Raw genomic sequence first — 20,547 nt, 5'->3', positions numbered from 1 at the left:
GAGACTAAATCAAAAACCCCAAAGTGACAAAAAGAGATATTCAAATTGCCTTTCCCTCTGTGGGAAAGTCCGGATTCGACTGCAGAACTGGCTTGGGCACCTTTTCCAAGGCGCAGCAAACACAAGCTGGAAAGCCTGATGTAACGTGACATGTTAATCTAGCTGGGAAACAAAGCCTGCCCTCAGTCCCTCTTGAGTTTTCAGCAATTTTTGGACAAGCACCACAAGGTAAAATGATGCTTTAAGCTTTAACTGTGTTTCTTAAAAAAATAAACAGACAAAATAAAAGAATTATTACCTTTTTTTCTTCGTAATAATCAATCTTGCCTAAAGGTTATCTGCATTTTCCTAATTAATATATGGAAAATAAATTTTCCCCAATATCACTAACATTTCTAAGGAACTGTTTGAAGATTTGATGATAAATACCAACTTTTGGTTTTCATAAACGACACTTCATTTTTGCAATGTCTGTGTATTTAACAGCCTTCTAGTCCTACTCTGTGGACCTCAGACACGTGAGTAGTCTCATCCCGTTCTGTGGAAATACAGATGGGAATTAAGGCTGCAGAAATAGGCACCTGGTTCACACAACTCGCCTGACTACGTGTTAGGTGGCAATTAATGGCAAAAGAATGAAACAACCAATGAGCCTGCAAGCTGCAGAATCACGTCATGCCAGAACACCAGAGCTGATGTGCAGACTGACCGTAGATCTGGCAAAGCAACTCTAAAATCGCCACTTAGGATGTCAGACAATGCAGCTACATTTAAATACAACGGTAGAAAGAAATAAAAAAACAGCAATAAAAACATGTAGCTTAACATGGAAAATAGCCAGCATTGACTTTTTCCTGTCCTCCTAGGTGTCCTCCACTCATCACATCATTTGGAAAAAAAGTAATAAATTAGTACAAAAATAAGCTTTTAAACTGACCTTTTATTGCAGAAGTTGTAATTTCTCACCGTCAAAACACCACAGCCACTGAACTTAGTTAATTACAGCTGGACAGGAATGCATCGCTTAATTCCTTAAGTGGAATGCATGTGTTGGACTGATGCAGCCTGACGCACAGGCGGATGGCAGAGCAAATTCCTCCTTGTCACTTGGGTTGTTATGAAAAGAGTCTGTAGATCTAAACAAACAGTCATGGCTTCTGTTTGGGGATTTCCAAAACCTGGATTCCCTCCCTTCAAACTTTACTTTGCTCACCATCACCGAGGCAACATACAAAGACCTAAAAATGCTATTGTCAAACCTTCTACTTACAAGCCAAAAAACCTGGCCAATTGATCTGGACTCTGAATCAAGCAAAATATCTGTGATTCATTTGACAGACATTGTTGAGGATAATTTCATGTTCAGTTCTTTTCATTTAAATCATGTTTGTACTCCAGTCACAGATGCTGATGATTGATTGTACCACACCAGAGAGAAAAATCAGGAGGTCGAGTCCCCCACCTCTGCTATAACACATTCACGGCTTTTGTGAGACAGTCTAGGAGTTGATAGTAGCTGTACTTAAGGTCGTATTCCATGTCATACCAATAATTCACTGAGGAGACAAGAAAAAGCAAAAACATTTCTAAGGCTAGAATGTAATGATTTACAAACGTGTTCATAGACTGTTTTACACAGTTTGGATTTTCCTTATTACTGACTGAACTTTGAAAATAGCAAATCTTTGACTACAGCCAAAAACAACATAAGCAAACATTAGAGTTCTTTAACAGTGCTGCCAACACAACTCTGTCTTAACCCAAACCAACTCCTCTTCAGAGCCTACACTGGGGATTCCTTGGAGCAGAAGCTGGCAAAAATTTTAGGAACAGAAAATGTATGCTTCTATTTAGACCAAAAATACCAAATACACTGCAAAGTTTAATATCTGGATAGGAACCTCTCTTCCTCTGAGTGTTTAAAGGATCACAAATTCGCCACTACTTCACAATGGTGATCAATTAGACAGTGCTTTAATTCAGCTTCTCATTTTAATTTTAGTGTATGTCTGCTAGAAAAAAATAAGCCAAGCAGTATAATATTGTACCAATGGTTCTTGGAGGAGGATATACTCTAGCTTCAGTCATCCCCTGGACCAGACCCAGACAATATTGATTTTTCAAGTGTTTTCAGACTGTAATGCAGTTAACAGACCAAAGGCCAAATAAACTTGGCAATTCTTTAGCATTTCTGCTAGACCGAGAAAAAGAGAGTAGCCAGGGGCTTGCAGCTGGAAACAACTCTACTTTTTCCAAAAAAATGTTTAAGGACTGATGCAGCAGTACTGGGAAAAGAGAATTAGAAATACTGCTTTACTGCTAGCTTGTCTTTTTATCACAGTATCGCTAATACTGAAGAAAAAAAAAAAAGCCCTGCAGTATTTGCAGTGTTACACAAATACTAATGTTATGTTGTTCAGAATACTTTATTTACTCTGCCTGGACAGACAGGATTATTTCAGGCAAAGGACAGCAAAAAACTTTTCCTCAAACCTTGCAAAACTTACGCAACGTAATGATAATATTGTGCACCATCCCCACCCCTTCACCTGCACCAAATGAGCAATGCTTGAAATTCTAGAACTCTCTTGGGGATGGAAAAAAGAAGTTAGAGAGAGATAATGATAAATCTTACAAAGACAGACATGACATGTCTTTTGTTAAGTGCAGGGGAAGAGCAACATAAGCATTGGCTTATTAGCAAGGTAAGTGACTGGGTCACAGCAGGTTCCAGCTCACATAACGTGTTGTGTCTACATCCATGCCTAAAACTCACACACTTTCTAGTTTCCTTTTCTTCCCCCAGAACCTTTTGTGCTGATGTGATAATGGCACACGCACCATGCAGGTTTTTTGTGAAAGGTATGCAGATGACCAATTTGCAGTTATCAGGCTAGGCAAACTGCTTAGCTCCACATCATGAACAGAAACTGGATCATGATCACTATGCTTCTCCAGCCTTGACAACTAGACAGACTTCTTCTTCTGCTGTATCCCTAGCACTTGTCAACAATGCTACGAATTATAAGCAAAAGAGACTGCAAGGAGGTAGCCCCATTGCATCTGTCGAGATTGCTATTTCCTCCTGAGGGGAGGTAGATGATCCTAAAGGGACCTTTAGTCCCAGTTATGCTTTGCTGTGGGGTATCTAGCAGCACACTTACCACAGCTCAAAACCGTATCTGGAAATACTGTGTATTTTACCTGCTATACAGCCATGTGATTGCTGAACATGATGGAACCAGAGAGAAGGCAGGTATAACATCTCACCAGCTTTCACTGTACACTGCAAAGGTTTTGCCTGAGCATACTCTGGGTACTGTTCCAGATTGGGATTCAAGGGGTCCAAGGGTATCCAGGGCACCTAAAAGCAGAGAAGCATGTATATGGTACTGACCCTGGCAAAAAATTCCAGCAAGCTTCCAGAAAAACAACCGATAACCAAACTTACTAGGTTACAAAACACGTGTTTTGCCTAGCAAAACACATACAGCTATGCAGCTTTCCACATTCAACTCAGAATAGGTCAAGGATGCAAAAATTTGCCTCCTTCAGCGACACATTTCTAATTAGGGAAAAGATGCTAAATGTCAGCCATGAAATTTCAGTCTCATGGCATACTTTCAAAACACCTCCAGTCCCTTAAGTCACTTGTTCCTCCTGGATTCAGTACCTGAATATTTCATCTGCACCACTCCTCTTAGAAATTCCTTTCTTCTAAAGCTCTCTGGTCTAATTCTATCCCCACCAGCTAAAACCCCTCTTCCTGCTGGGAAATCCCTCTTCCCTGCATTCACTTGTTCTGTGCCCTACAGAGTTATAAACCTCAGCACTCCACCTTACTGTGTTACAGGAATGCTCCCATGAGATTCCATGAGCACCATTCTGGAAACAGAGAAAAAGCCACAGCCCAAGTTCAGCTGTGGCATTAGTCACACATTGCAGAGACAAAAGGAGAGAGATTACATACAAAAGGCTACTGAGGTTTTGTGAAGTGCCTGCAGATCTATAGATTTTAACCAAAAAAATATTGATACTTCTAGGAGAACACAATTTATTCGTTGAGATAGGTATGTTTTATTGCACTGGGTGATACTGCTGTAAAGCAAAATGCAGCCCTGAGTAGAGGGCCAAAAGAAAGTGAATGCAGAGGAGTCTATTTCAGTCTTAATGAAATCAGTTCCTTTATTGTTGATTCATTTAAAATTCCTTTACTGAATCTATTTAAGTTTGGTGCAAGGAAGACAGTTTATGATATCAACGGGTTCAGGTGTGCAGTACAAATCTTTTCTGAAACCTAGGTATGATTTGCAAACAGTAAAATACAAGTGAAATATCTGGGCATTCTCTTTCCAGTAACGAAGGATTTCTAAGTATTAATCAATATGCTCAGTTTGAGGGCTCAGCAGTGCCCAAAACTACCTTTAATGTATTGATTGTGTTCTTTAGATACTTTTTACCTTTTCCTCACTCTTCTCATCCACAATTTCAAATGAGCCATCTTCTGATACCCGGTAGGTTGCTGGCTGATAGAGCTCTGGAACCACAGAAATAATTAAATGGCACAAATCAGAATAGTACTCAGAGAAACTAATGGCAAGTCATGTCACGCTTTCACACAGTAAAAGAAAAATAAAGACAAAACCATTTTCAACTTACTGTCCTCATTGTCCTTCCCTTTATCCATTTCAATTTTTAACCAGTTTCTTAATTTTCTTTTTTTTTAAGTCAGTCTGAATAATGAATTGCCTTCCTGTTTGGAATTCCAACCTTCTTTCCTCACAGGAATTATTCTCCTCAAAACCCATTTTACTCCTGGTCCTATTTCGTTCCAGTAACTGTCTTGTTTCCCTTTTGGAAGTCATAAATGCATCTTTGACTTACTTACACATTGTTCTATATTCTTAGGTCAGTCTAGCAAGATAGCACTCACGAGAGTTATTACTGACTTGTGACCAGCCTTTCACTTCTAATTTTGTCTGATAAGGCTCATCAACTGCTTCTGGTACCGCCAGTTGCTTTTCTTCATTGCTTCAGCACATGTGGTTTTCTGAGTCCTCCCTTGAGAGAGTTTCTCTCCATTAACTTGATGTTCAAAAAGATGTTGTCTTTTTACAACACACTATTAAAATGTAAGCATTATCGCTGTTCTATGCTTTAACAGGAACTCATTTTACAAAGTATGACTTATATGATACACACATATTTCATACAGTCATATACATACCTCTCCTATGAAGACAGGCTGAGACGTTAAAAGTCCCTTCCAACCCAAACCATTCTACGATTCTATGATTTCAAGGTTGTAAACAAAATAACACCAGTATAAATAAAATATTGTAGCAGCACACATATCTAGGCAAAATTATATTAGTGCCATATAGCACTCTGCATTCACTTGATCTGATGGTTTGAAAGTTAAGGAATGGGAAAATAACGTAATTTTACAAGGCATAAAGTTAAGCTGTCCATCTTCTAGATGACACTGCAACATAACAAACTATTACTGTGCACACAGGAAAGCAATATAAAGAAAAAGAAAATGAGCAATGCAAAGTAATGCTGCCATAAGAATCTTTTTTCATTTCTCCACTTTTCAGAGATTCAGTTCGTAACCTGAATGTTTCATCAAATGACAACTTATTTTTCAGCTTCCTGACTTTTTTCCTAGAGAAAAGAATAAGCAGGCAGAACACAAACCTGTTAAATATCAGCAATGACATGCCACAATACTGACAAGATACTTGAATTATTTAAATATTCTGAAGCTGAAGAGAGTATCAATGAACCTACGACTTTACAGGACTGGAAAACCTGACCTCAGAATAATGTTCGTATTACAAACTACCTGCAGTGACATAGAAGAGATTTCTATTCACACTGGAAAGCGTGACACTGCATAAACATCAAATTGTTATCTGTTTCCTTTTTTGTATCTTTCAATATTTCAGTCTCTCCTCCTTCCAGCCTCCAGACATATTACGTAGTAAATTATGTACCATATGGGATGAAGGGACGGTCACTCGGTGGATGCAGTAGAAAATGTTTCTCTCCAGATATCACACAGTACAAGTTCTCATAATGATCTTTATGTACTAAGATTGAGGAAAAAAAAAAGAGATGTTGAGAAAGAGAGAAAATCAGCGTTGCTTCCTTCTCTACATCAGAAACGCCAGTAAACTGAAAGTGTCAGCTTGTCCTCGTTATCAGGCTGCTTTCTCCTCTTGCGGCCGGCGAGAGTGGAAAGTAACAATATAATGTAGCAAATGTATTCAACGAAGCAAATTATCAGCGCCTTGCCTGACACAATGTCAGGTAGATGCACCCAGAGACACAGCAGCAAGAGGCTGCAGAAGTGCAAAAGAAAGAATGAAAAAAGCATGTCAAAGTGGAACTGCCTTGTCAGAAAATACACGCAGTCCTACGGAGCCACTAACTCAAAACAAGCCCGCTTAAACCTGTGCTGAAAGCACAGGGAAGACTTACAGCAACACAAAATACGTACAAGACGTCACAGCAGCTGATTCGCCAAGCCAGAAATTCACAGCATCGGGCTTCTTCCCTGTACAGTTAAGGAACAGAGGAATGTTGTCAACAAAAAAAGAATGTGAAGTGTCATGTTTAAAAGCGTTTCAAATAATTTTCTGCCAATTTCTGCCAAATTCTGTCCTTTAACTTCCTTCAGAACTATGACAGGTTTCATTGCAAATAGCACTCTGTGAGCAACAGCAACCTCCTCCTATGCTGCAAGCCACTGTAGTGCCCATCACACTTCATAGCCCAGTACTGTCCATGCCCAAATTGATGGTTACAACATTCTGAATCCCTAAGACTTAGCTCACAGAGAAACTGCAGCACATCTTCGTACAGTTGCAAAAAGAAGGTGCGATCACAGTAAATCATTTTCATTGACATTTTAAGGAAAGACATGCCATAAAATAGAAACAAACTGAAACAGAACAGTGTTTAACTAGAAACAAACATCCGCAATTTTACCAAAGGAGGTGGGGGCTGTGTGTCGCTTCACTCACTCGTTATGCTAGCTCTGGTAGCAACAGCATGAATTCGAGTTGAAACATGACTCTAAATGAGAGAAAAGCCACTATTTAAAAAGAAATGCTATATGGCATTATCACCACGTTGTTTCAGTTGTGATGGCCCCAATACACAACTGAGATACTGATTCTGGAGTAACCCAAACCCCAAACTTGGATTACTCGATTATTATGTATTTTACCACTTCTACTTTCTAAGGGGATGAAACCAAACTCAGCTGTGGCATCCAGAAATAGAACAAATATTCACCATGTACTTAGCATGATTGTTTTAAAGTTCCATACAAAATATTTACTGAATATAGGAGAAACACAAGGTTTACCAAGTGCCTCACTCATCCATGGTATGTCCGGCTGCACATCACAGACAAGTTCAGGGAACTCCTCGGTGAGGTTTGAACACTGCTTCTGCACGTAGAACACGTTGGGAGAGGTCACTTTCTTCTCCACAATGTCCAAAAAGTCCATGAAAGGCATTTGGCGCTCCTCTGGCATGACAAAACGGTCCTGAAACACCGCATCTGCATAACCATTTGGTGTTACTGCCACACTCACTACCTTGGGACCTACTGCCTCCCTGCAAAACAAACCAAAGGTTTATAGCCAGACCTGCAATTGGCCCATATATTGGACACTGGTTACTTTAAAAGGAACGTGTTTCATGGGCAGCAAAAAATAAGAAGCCTGGCTTTCCGTGGCTGGATGTCTCTAAACTAGATTTTCTACTATCTGATAAGGCCTCCGGCATTCTGATCCAAATTTCTCCCTATGGTCAAAGCAACCATAGTGTCTTTCGCTTCTCTAAATTCTTTTGTGTCTAATAGGCGAGTTCACAAAGGACCTCCCTTTCCCTCCGTGTGCGCAGATAGCCCTCTTTCAGCCACTTCTTTTCACAAATCATCGTGGAGCTTAATATTCTCGGGACTGCTCAACCCAGCCAAATCTGGAGGGACACATGTTCAAATGCAATCGAGGAAGGAGAAAGGGTGAATAGAGACTGACAGATACACATATGCACACATTGTGAGGCTAACAGCCCTTATTTCTGTGAGAAATTTAATTTTAAGCCCATAGATTTTAGGTCTAGCCAGAAATCCCCTCTCAAAAAAAGAACTTTAAAAGAAGAGAAAAAAATCAGTCATTGTTAAAACGCTCATGGTTTGGTTTTGTTTCTTTTAAAAATAACCAAGGTCTACTCAGTCACAAACAGGCCAGTCAGTTATTACAGCGCTACAGCCCCAACTCCAACTGGGAGGCCACAGGGTGGAGCAGTGGCCAGAGCACAGCAATCGGATGGATCGGACTGGGTTTCGATAGCCCCAGTCTGCCGGCTGCACACTGAACACCCACCCTTCGTACTGCACCCAAGCTGGTCAGGACAGTTATGTTTGCAGGAAAAAATTTACACTTGAGTTTGGCAAGACTGAACACCTTCGCACAGAAGCACGGAGATATCTGAGCTAATCTTAAGGATAAAACCAAAGATTAACCAAGGGCCTTTCACTGAGGTCAACCGAAATTGACCACCAGCTCCTTCATACCTGAGATATGCTGAGGTCCATTTCTTCAGAGCTGGCCAGTGGCTGATGGCATTCCGAATTATACAAGGTTTATTCGGACTCACCCATTCTCGATAAAACTCCAGTGGGGAGGGAGCCCTGTCAAGATAAGGTATGGACTCCGTCCACCCCAGCTCTGTCCAGGCAAACAAGAATAGAATCAGTTTTACTCAGGGTCCTGAGAGAAGTGCCCTCTTCCAGCACACTAACCGGCTTCAAACCCCACGCCACAGCCGCTCAACTGAAAGCAAGCGGTGTGTCGTCGTCCCACTGCCAGCTCCAGAAATGGCTCTGTGAAAACCCAGAGGCTGTCCGGGAGGGTTTCGGTGGCAGGGGGATACCTCAGGCTGCCGCCCTGCTCCTCTCCTGCACTCAGCCACAGAGGTGGCCACGCCGTGGGCCCACAGGAGGGTGGGCAAGGAGGACGTGTGTGACAGGAGACGCAACTCCAATACAGAGATAACACCACAGAATGTTTTGGGAAGCTGGACTATTGCTTCGCTTTTCTATTTCATACAAAGGAAAATAACCTAAAAGGGCCGTTCTCTCGAGTTTCGATTTCTTTTTGCAGCGGCCTTTCTGCTGCTGCTTCACCTTGGAAACGTTTGGCTGGAAACAGCGTAGGGGCGCGGATGCTCCACTGCAACACACGCAGGCGCCATTTGCCGCTGCTGCGGCCCAGCCGGGGCGCCGAGGCGGCCGCAGGCCGAGTTCTTCGCCTCATGCGGCGGCCTGGCCCTCACGGAGAGCGCTGGGGCCCGGCCCAGGCCCGCCGCGGCCTCCCCCGTCCCTTCCCACGGGGCTGCACCACCCACACACCCCCCTACGGCCCGCCCCCTCCGCCCCTGCGGCCCGGCGCTCACCGCGGGCCTCCCGCGGGAAGGCGGCCAGGCAGCCCCTGACGGCCCGCAGCGCCGCGCCCTCCGCCATGCCCGCGCCGCTGGGAGCAGGCGGAGGAACGGCGCGGAGCGGGGCCCAGCCCGAGCCCGGAGGAGGAGGCGGCGGCGCCCGCCTCCCTCCCCTCCCCCCCCCGCACCGCCTTCAGGAAAAGGAAATGCCGGGCGCTGCGCGGGAGCGGGTGGCGCAGCTCGACGGCAGCTGGGTAACAAATGATCACATTTTTATTGAAACGGTTTAAGACACGGAGTACAAATGAATATAGAGTTAAAAACGGCTCCCGCAGGGAAGCCTCACAGTGCAAAAAAAAAAAAAAAAAAAAAACCCAACAAACGATTTTTATTATTATTGTTCCAAATAATTAAAAACAAAAGAAAAGACATTTTAAAGGAGTTATTTTACCTAAAGCCAAAAGTATAAAAACACACATTTATAAATAAAGCAGGAGGGGGTAGTTTTTTGTTTTGTTTTTTCTGAAGGGGTAAAGGAGAAGGGTGGCGTCGGAGAGCCCGGGTAAGGAGGCGCCCGCCTGGCGGACACATGGCTTGTTCCTAACGCTGCCCCCCCGGGCACCCCCCTCCCCGCTTCACAGGCCCTCACTGCCCGCACCAACACCGTCCCAGCCGCCCCCCTGTGATCCTGAAGTAGGGGGCGGGCTGGTCTCTTCCAGAGAAGGGAGCACCTGCTCGCTCAGGGGCTGCTCTAAGACCTGTCTATTATTTTAATGAGGTTTGTGTCATTTAGTTTCCTGGATGCTACACACCCAAGGGGGTGAGGGGGAAGACACCGTATGCATGCATGAATTTACCAATGGTGTTTAAATACCTGTATTTCATTTCTTCTTATATATAATTATATACATATCCTTTCTTTAAAAAAAAAAAAACAAAATTATGTTTGTATGTTTCTACTCCCAGAAAGAAACGTCCCGATTCCTCTGAGTCTGCAAAATGGGGAACTGTGGAGGGGGCTGCTGTAGGGCCTGCCCCAAACATCACCGGGGAGGTCCCATGGAAAGGAGAGGACAACCTGAGAGAGGAGGGGGAAGAAACACAGACTCCCATACACACAGCTCCTGGGTGCTGGGGGGGGGGGGGGGAGGAGGGAGGCGGTGCCTGCCTGCAGCAAGAAATAAAACAGAAAGAGTTTGCTGCCCTCTCAGGTTGCAGCCCTTCCTACTGCACCACCTCAGAGGGCCCAGGAATAAACCAAGGGCTCCCACAGGCAAAGTAGTACTAATTACAAGATAGGGAAAAAAACCCCAAGAACTAGTCTCATTTCAACCAGGAATGTTGGGTTGAAGGGGACAAAAATGTATGTAAAGAGGATAGGTAGGTCCAAATTATTTTTTTCAGGCTTTACGTTAAACAAATAACTTGTCTTAATACAGATATCTGGCTGTGCCTATGCTAACACCCACACAAACCAGTAAGAGGGATAGACTCAAGTTTATTACCTCCTCCCACAAGCCGCTTCACTTCCCAGGCAGTTACCGTTCAGTATTTCTCTACCTGGCCCAATGGACAGCCTGTGGTAAAACATATTCACAAGGTGCAACAAAATGTAACGCATTTATGCTCTCTTTGTTCTGTAAACTAGAATTTTTAGGAATATTTCCTACTGCCAGCAATAGGAAGTTAGAAGGGAAAAGTCAGTTGGATCAGTCTCAAATTATAAAGAGCAACACTATCTCCTCACCTCTCTCAACAACAAACTTGCGGCACCAGCGTCTCCTTTACCAGACTTCTACTACTCAAAATTCCTAACATCCAAGCCTTGGGCAAACAGCTCGCGACTTTGCCATTTAAGAAAAAAGTTGCTTAGAGGACACCAAGCGAAGAAACAAGAGGCCCAATAGCACATCTTTAAAAACAAACCCCTTTCAATCCATTCTTCAATTACAGATCACCATCTCAGCCCTAAATCTACTTTCCTGGAGCCTTTCTGTACTATGTCTTTCACAGGTATTGGCCAAATGGTGTTCCTCAGGCCAAGACTATTTCTACCTCTACTCTGTTTTCCTGTGTGTCCTACATATACTATTCTAATTTATTTTAAACTACACACCATCCTCCAGCTGATCTACTTGCCTGACACTTCTCTTACCATCATTCTGATCAGATTTTACCTCTGGTTTCCCGTATGCAGCCGTGAACCCAAGCAAAATCCATTCCAGGAAGTAAAACCCACTCTGATTAAAAATCAGATTTGCTTCATGTGACTCATGTCTGAGGAGCTTTGTTTCCTATCTCTATGCCAGCTTCACTGGTTGTTGCTCTTTACCTTAATGGGAGTTTCATTCTCACCACTGGTTCTTCTGTATCATCTATGACCCTTTTCGTCACTACCTCAAAGTTTAAATAATAAAATTGCACAGGGAAGTAATATAAAGGACCCTCAAACCGTTATCGCCAGTACCAAAATGTACCTGGGTTGAAGGGACTGATATTTTACCTGAGTGTCTTGTGGCCCCAGTACACCAAGAAATTTCCTGTATACTAGGACATATGTTCACAGTCTGAAAGTGGAGGAACTGATCACCTCAAAAGCAGGCTTGACCCAAACTAACTCCATCACAGACCCAACATGACTGCCATCATACATTCCACTCACAGCATCTCCAGCACACCTTTTCACTCAAGGAAACTGCCAGAAATTTCCTCTCTGGTTTTCAACTTGCCTTCCTTTGCAAACTCTGTCCATGCAAGGAAGCTGCCCACGGGACCGAGCATACCAGCTGATTCAGCACAGTGCAATGCTGAGACAGGACTAGAAAATAACACTTTTAAAGTTTCAGTACAAGACCATGGAAGGAAAGGTTAGCAAGGAGACCTGAAACGTGTTAGACAGATTTAAATTACAGGCAGAAGTAGCTGGAAAACTCTCAAAGTGCTCCTCATACTGCCAAGTCCTGAAGCACTCGGCAGTGGCGATCAGCCAGCAAACCTGCTGGGGAGGGGGGAGAACTGCAGATTGTTCAGCCCTGGAGTTATTCAGAAGAAATGGGTCATCCTACACCAGTCTGGTCAGCCCAAAAAAGGCTGCACTGCAGATCTCCAGTCACAGAAGGAAGTCAGCAGAGCAGATTTCCGAGTGCCACAGGGTTTCAAAGAGATGACAGCCAGGACAGTAAAATGAAAGAAAACTGCTTCAAACTGGTGACCTGTGGAACCAAGTGAGGCAGTCTGGCTGGCTTTGAGTGACTTCCACAGATGCTAACAGTCTCTCTCCCACCTAAAACTTGTTGCTTGCATTAGTTTATAAACTGGGACTACACTGCTCTGCCTTAAAATAAATACAAGAGAGACTGGAGATGGAGGAAGAAATAAAGCATTTTGTATATCTGTCCCTGTTGTGGAAAGGAGTGGGAAGAAGGAGGAAGGTGCTGAAGAATTTCATTGGCTTGAAAATTTTTTTTCTTAGCTTATCATTGACCAAAAAAATCATCACTGGACAGTTTTAAGCCACAACAAACACAAGTTAGCATGGGCTTAGAGAAGCTCCACAGGATGAGAAGAGTATTGCACACACAAATGCGAGAAAGGAAGATTTTCTGTTTCTCAGACAAGAAATTCATGAAAAGCAAAGAGGCTGGGGGCAGCGGGAACGGTGGTAATCACATCCCAAAATATCTTTTTCAAAGTTCTTGGGAAGCCATTTTCTGTGGGTAGTTGAAATAGCTTTACAAAAGGTAAGAGAATCCCAGCTTTCTTGGGATGTAAATATTCTGTTTTCCGGGGGGGGGGGGGGCGGGGGGGGCGGGCAAGAAGAAAACATTTTCCTATCACAGTGAAATGAACAAATTACATGGACGAGCCATTGCACTGAAGATCTCTCAAATCCAGAGTTACACTGTAAGAGATTGAAACCAGCTTTTCCAGGTCACTTCTCAACAAATAAATCATCACTCCAAATTAGCCCAGTCATTATAATATCAAAGTCAATATCCAATTCCTAATCATGAAAGGTGGCTGAAACAAACTTTCATATTTATATCTAAATCCCATTTTTAAAATGTCTGCAGAAACCCCAGTCTGAAGTATAACATCAAATTCCAGATTAAAAATACCACTACTGAATTCATTAAGTAATCTCCAAAGCACGGCCCACGGGTTGCAGAACTGTTCCCTGGAGGTGAATGCAAATAAAATACAGTGTGAGGACTATCTCGAAACAAGAGAAAAGCAGACAGGGTTGTCATGACAACAATAGGATTACTCCAGGTAACAAAACTAAGGCAAGAAAAGAAAGAACAGCAAGACAAGATTTAAGCAGAAAACAGTTCATTAATTGCACAGACACTCCAGCCTGTCTCCCTGTTGGGGGTTCATAATACAGAGATTGTTTCTCGCTGGGATATGGCAAAGGGATTGACAGTTTTTGTTAAAGGACAAAGATAACAGCCACAAATGTGACAGAGCAACAGTCAGAAAAATAAATTAATAAATAAACCCATAAAAGTCTGCTTCTTGATTCTCCTGAAGCCTTGGAGAGGAAGGGATTGGCTTCACTTGCACTCCTTTGTTTTTAGTCAGCAGTTCAGAATTTCTTCGATAAACTGTATTTTCTTTGTTTCTTTAGGTGCCAAACATCCTGACCTCCTGGCTATGAAGAAATTTCAAGGCAATTCCTCCAAACTCCTCTTTCAAGACTTTGTCTAGAGACAGGAAGTTGAAGACCATTGGGGAAAAAAATATTATATTAAAATTGTGGCCAGCACATTGCTAAGAATTAGAGCAAGTCAGTTGTAGGGGCCTGAGGAAATCAATTTATAAAGGTCTCCCCACCAGCCCTAGACCAGCGCGATGATAGCATCGGTCTGAAGCTCTCTCTGTGGTCCTCTTCTTGGGATTATTTCTGTGCATTCACGAACACCTGAAAGCCACCCCTCTTAGAGTTTTTTGTCCATGCGTCGTTCCACAGCTTGCAGCAATAGCTCTGAGTACTGTTCCAGCAAAGCTAGTGTCTGCTCATCTCCCAAACTCTTGGGACTCGGTAGATTGGCACCAGATCCCTCATTCAGTGGGCTAGTGGTATCTTGTGGCTTCATCAGTACCTCCTTAACCTTTGGAAGCTCTTCCTCATCCTTCAAAGAGTCCAATTCTTTCTTCATTGAGGAGAATGTTTCTGTCAGGAGGCCTGCTATTTTATCTTTGTCAGTAGAAGACTCCGTATCATTTAACACCTGAAAACAGAAGGGGAAAAGAAAAAAAAAAAAAGAATGCACTGGGGTTTAGGTAGAACACCAAGTAAGTAGTTTCAGCCCGTAAGGGAAGTGAAGCCATGACAATTTGCAGACCACTCAAGTGTCCTTCAACATCTGAGGCTGCCAATTTAGTCATGTCGCAGGGCACGCATCCAATACTGTTAGTCACATAAAATCCAGAGGCATTACTCCAATAGGATAGAGACGGGACGCACATTTTTGGGTAGTGTTCCCCTTATACTGGGCCTAAGGAGGTGCTATGTTTCCCAGCTGCAGCACAGGGTCACAGTCTCCTTTTCTTCCTGTCTGCCAGATGCAGCTGGTCACAGGGACAGAGCAAGGTCAGGGAGTTAATGCAAGCGCTAAGGCCAGAGGTGCAGAGGACCACATGGCAGAAGCTCACTGTGGAAGTTTCACACTCATTACAGGAGACTTCACAGCTCAGTGCTAAGCAAAGGAATGAAGAGCTGTTATATTGATTTCCATGTAACTTTGGTCTGGCAGAGAGAGGGAGAGGCAAGTGGTTGCATGTTCCCTCTCACAGATAGATTCCTATGGTATCTCATATTTGCTAATCCTTTTCCCAGGCATCACAGACAGAGAACAGATGGGGATAATAAAACTTAAATCTCCTGTAATATTTCATATCTCTGAAGCACTGTGTAAGATTTAAATAATTCCCTAATATCCCTTTGAAAGAAAAGTGTACTGTTATCTTCAGTTTACAGATAGGCTAAACAGACTGAAAAGTTAATTGATTTGCTCGGAGTACCATAGCAAGTCATTGGAAAATCCAAAGTTGGAAATCAGCAGTTCCTGCCTCCCCGGTTCAAGCTTAAGGTGCAGTCAAGTGGACGACCAGGGAGGTTGTGTCACTTAACACCCAGTCAAGAGAACACTTTGAGCCAGCAAGCACATACATTTGATGCTCACAGGCTGTAAGGCCAAGCCACTGTACCAGAGCCCATGTCTGAGGTCACTCACCATGCGGTAAAGATGAATGGCTTTGCGCATGCTGTCCTGGAGCTCGGATACCACGTGCTCACACTGCTCTACGCTGATGCACGATTCTGAAGGGGAGGAAAAAATAAAAACCCCAACTAAGGCACAGACACACTCCAATACCTGCAATCTCACAGTTGGGTAAGAAAACATTATTTTTTTATATATATATATTTGAAAGACCATGTGCACACACTTCTCATTCAATTTTTAGGGCTGGTTTAAGCCAATCATTAAACAGGCAAGTTCTACATGAGCTTTCCTTCATACCATCTAGACATGCTGCTTATTTTAAATGTTCCTATTTTTCCAGTCTTTAGCCTCTCCAAGGTCAACAATGTTTTTTCTCAGATTGCAAATTTTTGTTACAGTCAAGGATAGTCACAGATTACCCATGCCATTCTCAATTATAATTAAACTGAAGTTTAAGTGAAGGCTTCCAGTGGCAAAAAGGACTCATCTGTGGAGCCTCTGATTTATCCTCCACCTAGTCAGAAATCTACACACTCCCCATAATGTATCCTTCTGCACAGTGTACAACAAAGCTCTGAGGATGTAGCATTATACTGAATTATTACAGTGTTCTCTAGTGAGGACTGAGGTCCAGAGGAGCGTTGACAAACAAACTCAATCACAACAGAATCACATTTCTGAGCAACCCAGGATATGCAGTGCTGATACACTGTAATTCAAAAATGAAAAATAAGAGCAAGCAACTGAGCAACACCATCTTCTCCCTGCCTCCACCACATATTATCGCCAAAGCATCAGAGTTGAAGGCCTGCAATGTTTTAATAAAGTGAACACTTTCATGCATTAGACATAAACCATGAACAAAGACATGGACACACACACAGTCTGCAGTTATCTTCAATTTGCAAAGGGCTGGACAAAGGCCATTCAACTTCATTTAGTTACCTAAAAACAAAACTTGGTCACATTAGCTCTATTATTTCTGCACTTATAAGAATGTCATCTTTGAACAGGCTGGAGGGGACCTTAGCTAATTTTATGAATACATTTAGATGATGTATAAGCAAATACAGCTAGAAAAACATCTATTTATACATAAACAAACACATCTAAAAGAACAAAGGGGCATGAGCAAATCCTTCCATCTGCTTTTTTTGTTCCCAGATCACTCAACCTTGTAGAGTTTGAGCACAGTGGGCTTCAGTGCAGTCCAAGATTCTTGGCTTTTTTTTTTTTTTTTTTTGGCTGCTCCCCTTCTGCCCTCTTTTTGTTTTAAACCCAGCTGTTTCTTCTCATGATCATTTCTGGATTTCTCCTCTGATCATGCTTTTTATGCTGGTCTCCAGCTTTGTGAGCTGCCAGTCTAGAGAGAGGTCACAAACATAATGTAAATGCTTGAGTGACAGGCATTTTCTGCCTCGCGGGTGTGCAGAGCAGAGCTCTTCAGAAACTAGCAGAGAATATTAAACACGGCAACAATATACAGCATTTTAACTGCAGATGTCAAAATGCTTTAACAAAAACAATTAAGTCTCTTTATCTGCAGCTGTTATACAGGCAGGAAAATGGAAGGACAGAAAAATTAAGTGGAAATTCGAAGTCACAGAGCATGTCAGAAGCAGAACAACCCTACAGTTCTAATCTAAACTGACACACTATGATACACAGGAGCAACAGTAAATTGTTCACAGCAATAGCCAACTTGGATCTAAACAGCTTTTCCAGCATCTACCACTAAAAATTTGGGAAACTTGTCCTGCAAGAAGCTGAAGGCTGACAGCTGTCTGTTAAGGAAAAAAAAAAATTGGGGATCCACTGTGCTAAATCATCCTAACTCACTAAAGGATGCTGCTAAACGTTCTGTAAGGGTGTGCTATGTATTGGGGGTTGCTTTAAAAAAAAGTAATGATCACTGCTGCAGAAAAATTGTTCTCTGTGCACTGTCTGTGCTAATTCTGCAAAGAAAGATTCCTAGCAACTGACCCAAACCCATGTGTTATGTAGCTCGGTTACCAAGTCTAGAAGAGAAAACTCAGGCTAAAGAGTACAGACAAGTGGACTGTACAACTCTGCTGTAGAATGGGATTCCACAGCCCCAGGCTGCATCTGCTGTTGGAGGAAACCACACCCCTGTGGGGGTAGGGTCTGAAAGTTTCAGGTGCAATCGCTGTTGTACAGAGCAGCTACCCTATGGTATAAGAACAGCAGGTCCCTCAAACAAAGCACATTTCCTGTTTTGTGTAAGAGCGCTCCAATCTTAGGGCATTTGATCCCTCTAGAAATGCAAAAAGAAAAAACAGTGCATCAAAACCAGGTTATCCCTCTGCAATACTTTGGTGCAGAAATACTGCGCTTAACCATTGCGATAAATGGTGGAACAGCCTGGTACCACAGAAAGCAACTGATCAGAGGATTACAGAGATGTCCCTTCTCAGATATGAATAAGAACAACATAGCAAAAGGGATTACAAACTGTGCACTGTATAGCTCCCTGAAGGTACAAGGTATAAGTGCAGTGGTTAGCATCCAGCTTCCTACTGCACGACTCAGCTGAATATTTCAGGAAGGCATATTTCCTTTCAGGTTGTGATACAAGAGAAAAACTTGTAGAGGTTTTAATCCCACAGCAGATGCTGTGGGACTAAACTGTGTTGTCTCTGCCATGGGAGCTTTGCCTGCCTTGGAGGGCAGGATTTTTGCTTCAGTTTGAAGTTACCCGATAGTTTTAATTTGATTGAAGTACCTTAAACTAGAGCCCATAACAGATCCAAGAGCTGCTGTCAGCATGTGAAACAGTTTCCCACCTCACACCTTTTCCTCCAAACTAGAGATAATTCAAAAACTAATCCATGTTCTTTATGCTCAAACCCAAAGGCTAGGCCTGCACGTGCAGTGCATACCCAGTTTGCAGACACGTCCTCGAAGCAGAGTGATAGCAGCAGAGACTTTCTCGCTCTCACAGGTGGCTACAGCAAGGAACTCACCTTGGTCAAGCCTTATCTCACGCAAGAAAACTGTATGCAAACCCTCCTGGACCCTGCACACTTGCACATTAACAAAGTAAAGCCTGAGCTGCCTGGCATAACTTCACTGTCACCATCATCTGCGCTTGCTAGGTTCAGCTAGCACATGTTGGCCTGCATCTTCATCTGCTGGTCAGATATGCTGAGAGGTGCACAGGGGATGTAACCTTCACTGTACATCAGCTTTTAGTATTGACTAGAAAGAGCTTTGAACCCCTACAGGTAACTGTATGACTAAAAACATGAGAGTGCCAAAGGCTATAAAACATTCAATTGAAAAGGACCTTCACACCTAAGACCCAGAGGAAATGGAAATTAAAGACTGAAAAAAAGGTGTCAGGTTGAAGAAGTGTCTCACCATTGAGGGGATGGCTTATGGAACGAGACAGGTGCAGACAAGACGAGACAGGCCAGAAGCTGGACGTAAAGAAATGTGATGGGATCGTGAGGCGGTTCACAAAGACAGAAGACAGAAGGGGGAAGAGAAGAGATGGGTATCCATGCACACCTGAGACCTGTGCCGAGGCAGTTATAGACGTAGGAGACCTCGGCCTGATGGGGTCTAGTGGGCAAAGTCCAGGTTGGTTGTCTAGCACACAGGCGATGCCGGTGATCCTCTCCCTGCACCTGGGCAGTGTGTCTTCAGGAGACCTTAGGTGCCGGCCCTCTGATAACTCCCTCAGTTTTGGATTAGTGACCCCTGGCTCATCCTGGCAACCTGTCCTTGAGACTGGACTCTCCAATGGGCTCTCCTTAGCAAGTCCTGTTGGGATCTCTTTACCAGGAACCAGAGACCCAGCAGTTTGATTCTCCTTCTTGGAGGCTCGGACCTCAGGAAAAGAGGGTTTCTTTTTACAGGCCCCAGCAGGTGACTGCGGAGACTGCGGCTCAAGTAGGGTTTTTGTTTTGGTAGTGGGTGAGAAGGAGGCCAGTGTGGGTCTATCAGGCAATGGCTTGGGAATGTCAAGAATCAGATGTGCTCGGTTCGACGATGCCAACTTGCTGTGGAAGGACTTAGGAGATGAGCAGTTTACAACTGGCTGAAGTGCTGGCTTCACTGGAAGGTTTTCTTTCACTGGTAGCTTGATCTTCTCAGCATCTGCTGTGGAACTAAACTGTGTCTTCTCTGCCACTGGAGGGCTAGTCCTCCCATCAGTCAGCGTTTCGGTGGAGTAACCAAGGTACAGATTTTCCCCTACAGATACACTCCTTGACATCTTAGCCCGGAAGCTGGTTGTGGGATTCATGTAGGACTTTGATTTTGCAGCCCTGACATCTTTGGCCAGCAGAGCACCAGGTCCATCCATCTTCAACATACTGGCTGATAACGCCCTGCAATTGTTAGGTCTGGGGTCCTTCTCAACCACCAAAAGAGTCTGAGGACGCTGCTTGGCAGAGGATATCACTCCAGGACCCTTATCTGTGAAAATTAAACAGACAAACATACCAAAAATAGACCAGAGCCTGCAGTGAATTCCAAAATTGGAAAGTAACAGAGCTGCTCCAGTTCATATGCCTCAGCTCAGCCCCTGGGAGAGATGTACTGAACCACTACTTCATGTTAGTAACCATCACACCTCAACAGCTTTCTTTTTTGCCCATCCCTCATCCTGCTCACACGTTGCTGCTTACCTGATGAGAGAGACTTGTTCTTAAAGCGTATGGCCAGAAGACCTCAGACCACTGTGACCATTAACTGAGAGGCCAGAGGAAGCAGGCAAAAACTTATATATGATGTTGCAGTGATAAAGTTTTGGGTTTTTTTTTTTAAAAACAACCTAAGTGCTTATTGATGGTCCATGAGTTGATTGTTTCAAAAATTGAGTTCTTTC

The 20,547-nt window shown here is 43.3% G+C and overlaps 2 protein-coding genes across 5 annotated transcripts in view; both read right to left on the bottom strand.

The window, feature by feature from the left end:
- Positions 1–919: 919 nt before the first annotated feature.
- JMJD7 (jumonji domain containing 7) lies at positions 920–9,641 on the bottom strand. 2 transcript variants are annotated; one of them, XM_074584642.1, is made up of 8 exons: positions 9,478–9,641; positions 8,597–8,750; positions 7,379–7,632; positions 6,506–6,562; positions 6,000–6,095; positions 4,461–4,537; positions 3,205–3,364; positions 920–1,556 (listed from the first exon to the last, which is right to left on the bottom strand). In XM_074584642.1, exons 1-8 carry the CDS (start codon positions 9,542–9,544, stop codon positions 1,468–1,470), a joined length of 954 nt encoding a protein of 317 aa, XP_074440743.1. In that variant the 5' UTR covers positions 9,545–9,641; the 3' UTR covers positions 920–1,467. The 2 variants fall into 2 exon arrangements, with proteins under 2 accessions (XP_074440743.1, XP_074440742.1); XM_074584641.1 differs by lacking the exon at positions 9,478–9,641 and adding an exon at positions 9,209–9,426.
- A 4,136-nt stretch (positions 9,642–13,777) lies between these two features.
- MAPKBP1 (mitogen-activated protein kinase binding protein 1) overlaps positions 13,778–20,547 on the bottom strand; it is a 100,861-nt gene continuing 94,091 nt past the window's right edge. For 2 of the 3 annotated variants that reach the window (XM_074584635.1, XM_074584636.1), the window contains 3 exons: positions 19,074–20,135; positions 15,702–15,787; positions 13,778–14,696 (listed from right to left, as the gene is read on the bottom strand). In XM_074584635.1, the coding sequence (XP_074440736.1) occupies positions 14,403–14,696; positions 15,702–15,787; positions 19,074–20,135 (1,442 nt within the window). In that variant the 3' untranslated portion in view covers positions 13,778–14,402. The remainder of the gene's footprint in view (positions 14,697–15,701; positions 15,788–19,073; positions 20,136–20,547) is intronic. The other variant, XM_074584638.1, reaches the window with a different exon arrangement.

The sequence above is a fragment of the Larus michahellis genome, chromosome 4, assembly GCF_964199755.1.
Source record: "Larus michahellis chromosome 4, bLarMic1.1, whole genome shotgun sequence".
Lineage (NCBI taxonomy): Eukaryota > Metazoa > Chordata > Aves > Charadriiformes > Laridae > Larus > Larus michahellis.
The sequence above is the reverse complement of the archived record's forward strand: the minus strand, read 5'-3'. Positions and strand labels throughout refer to the sequence as shown.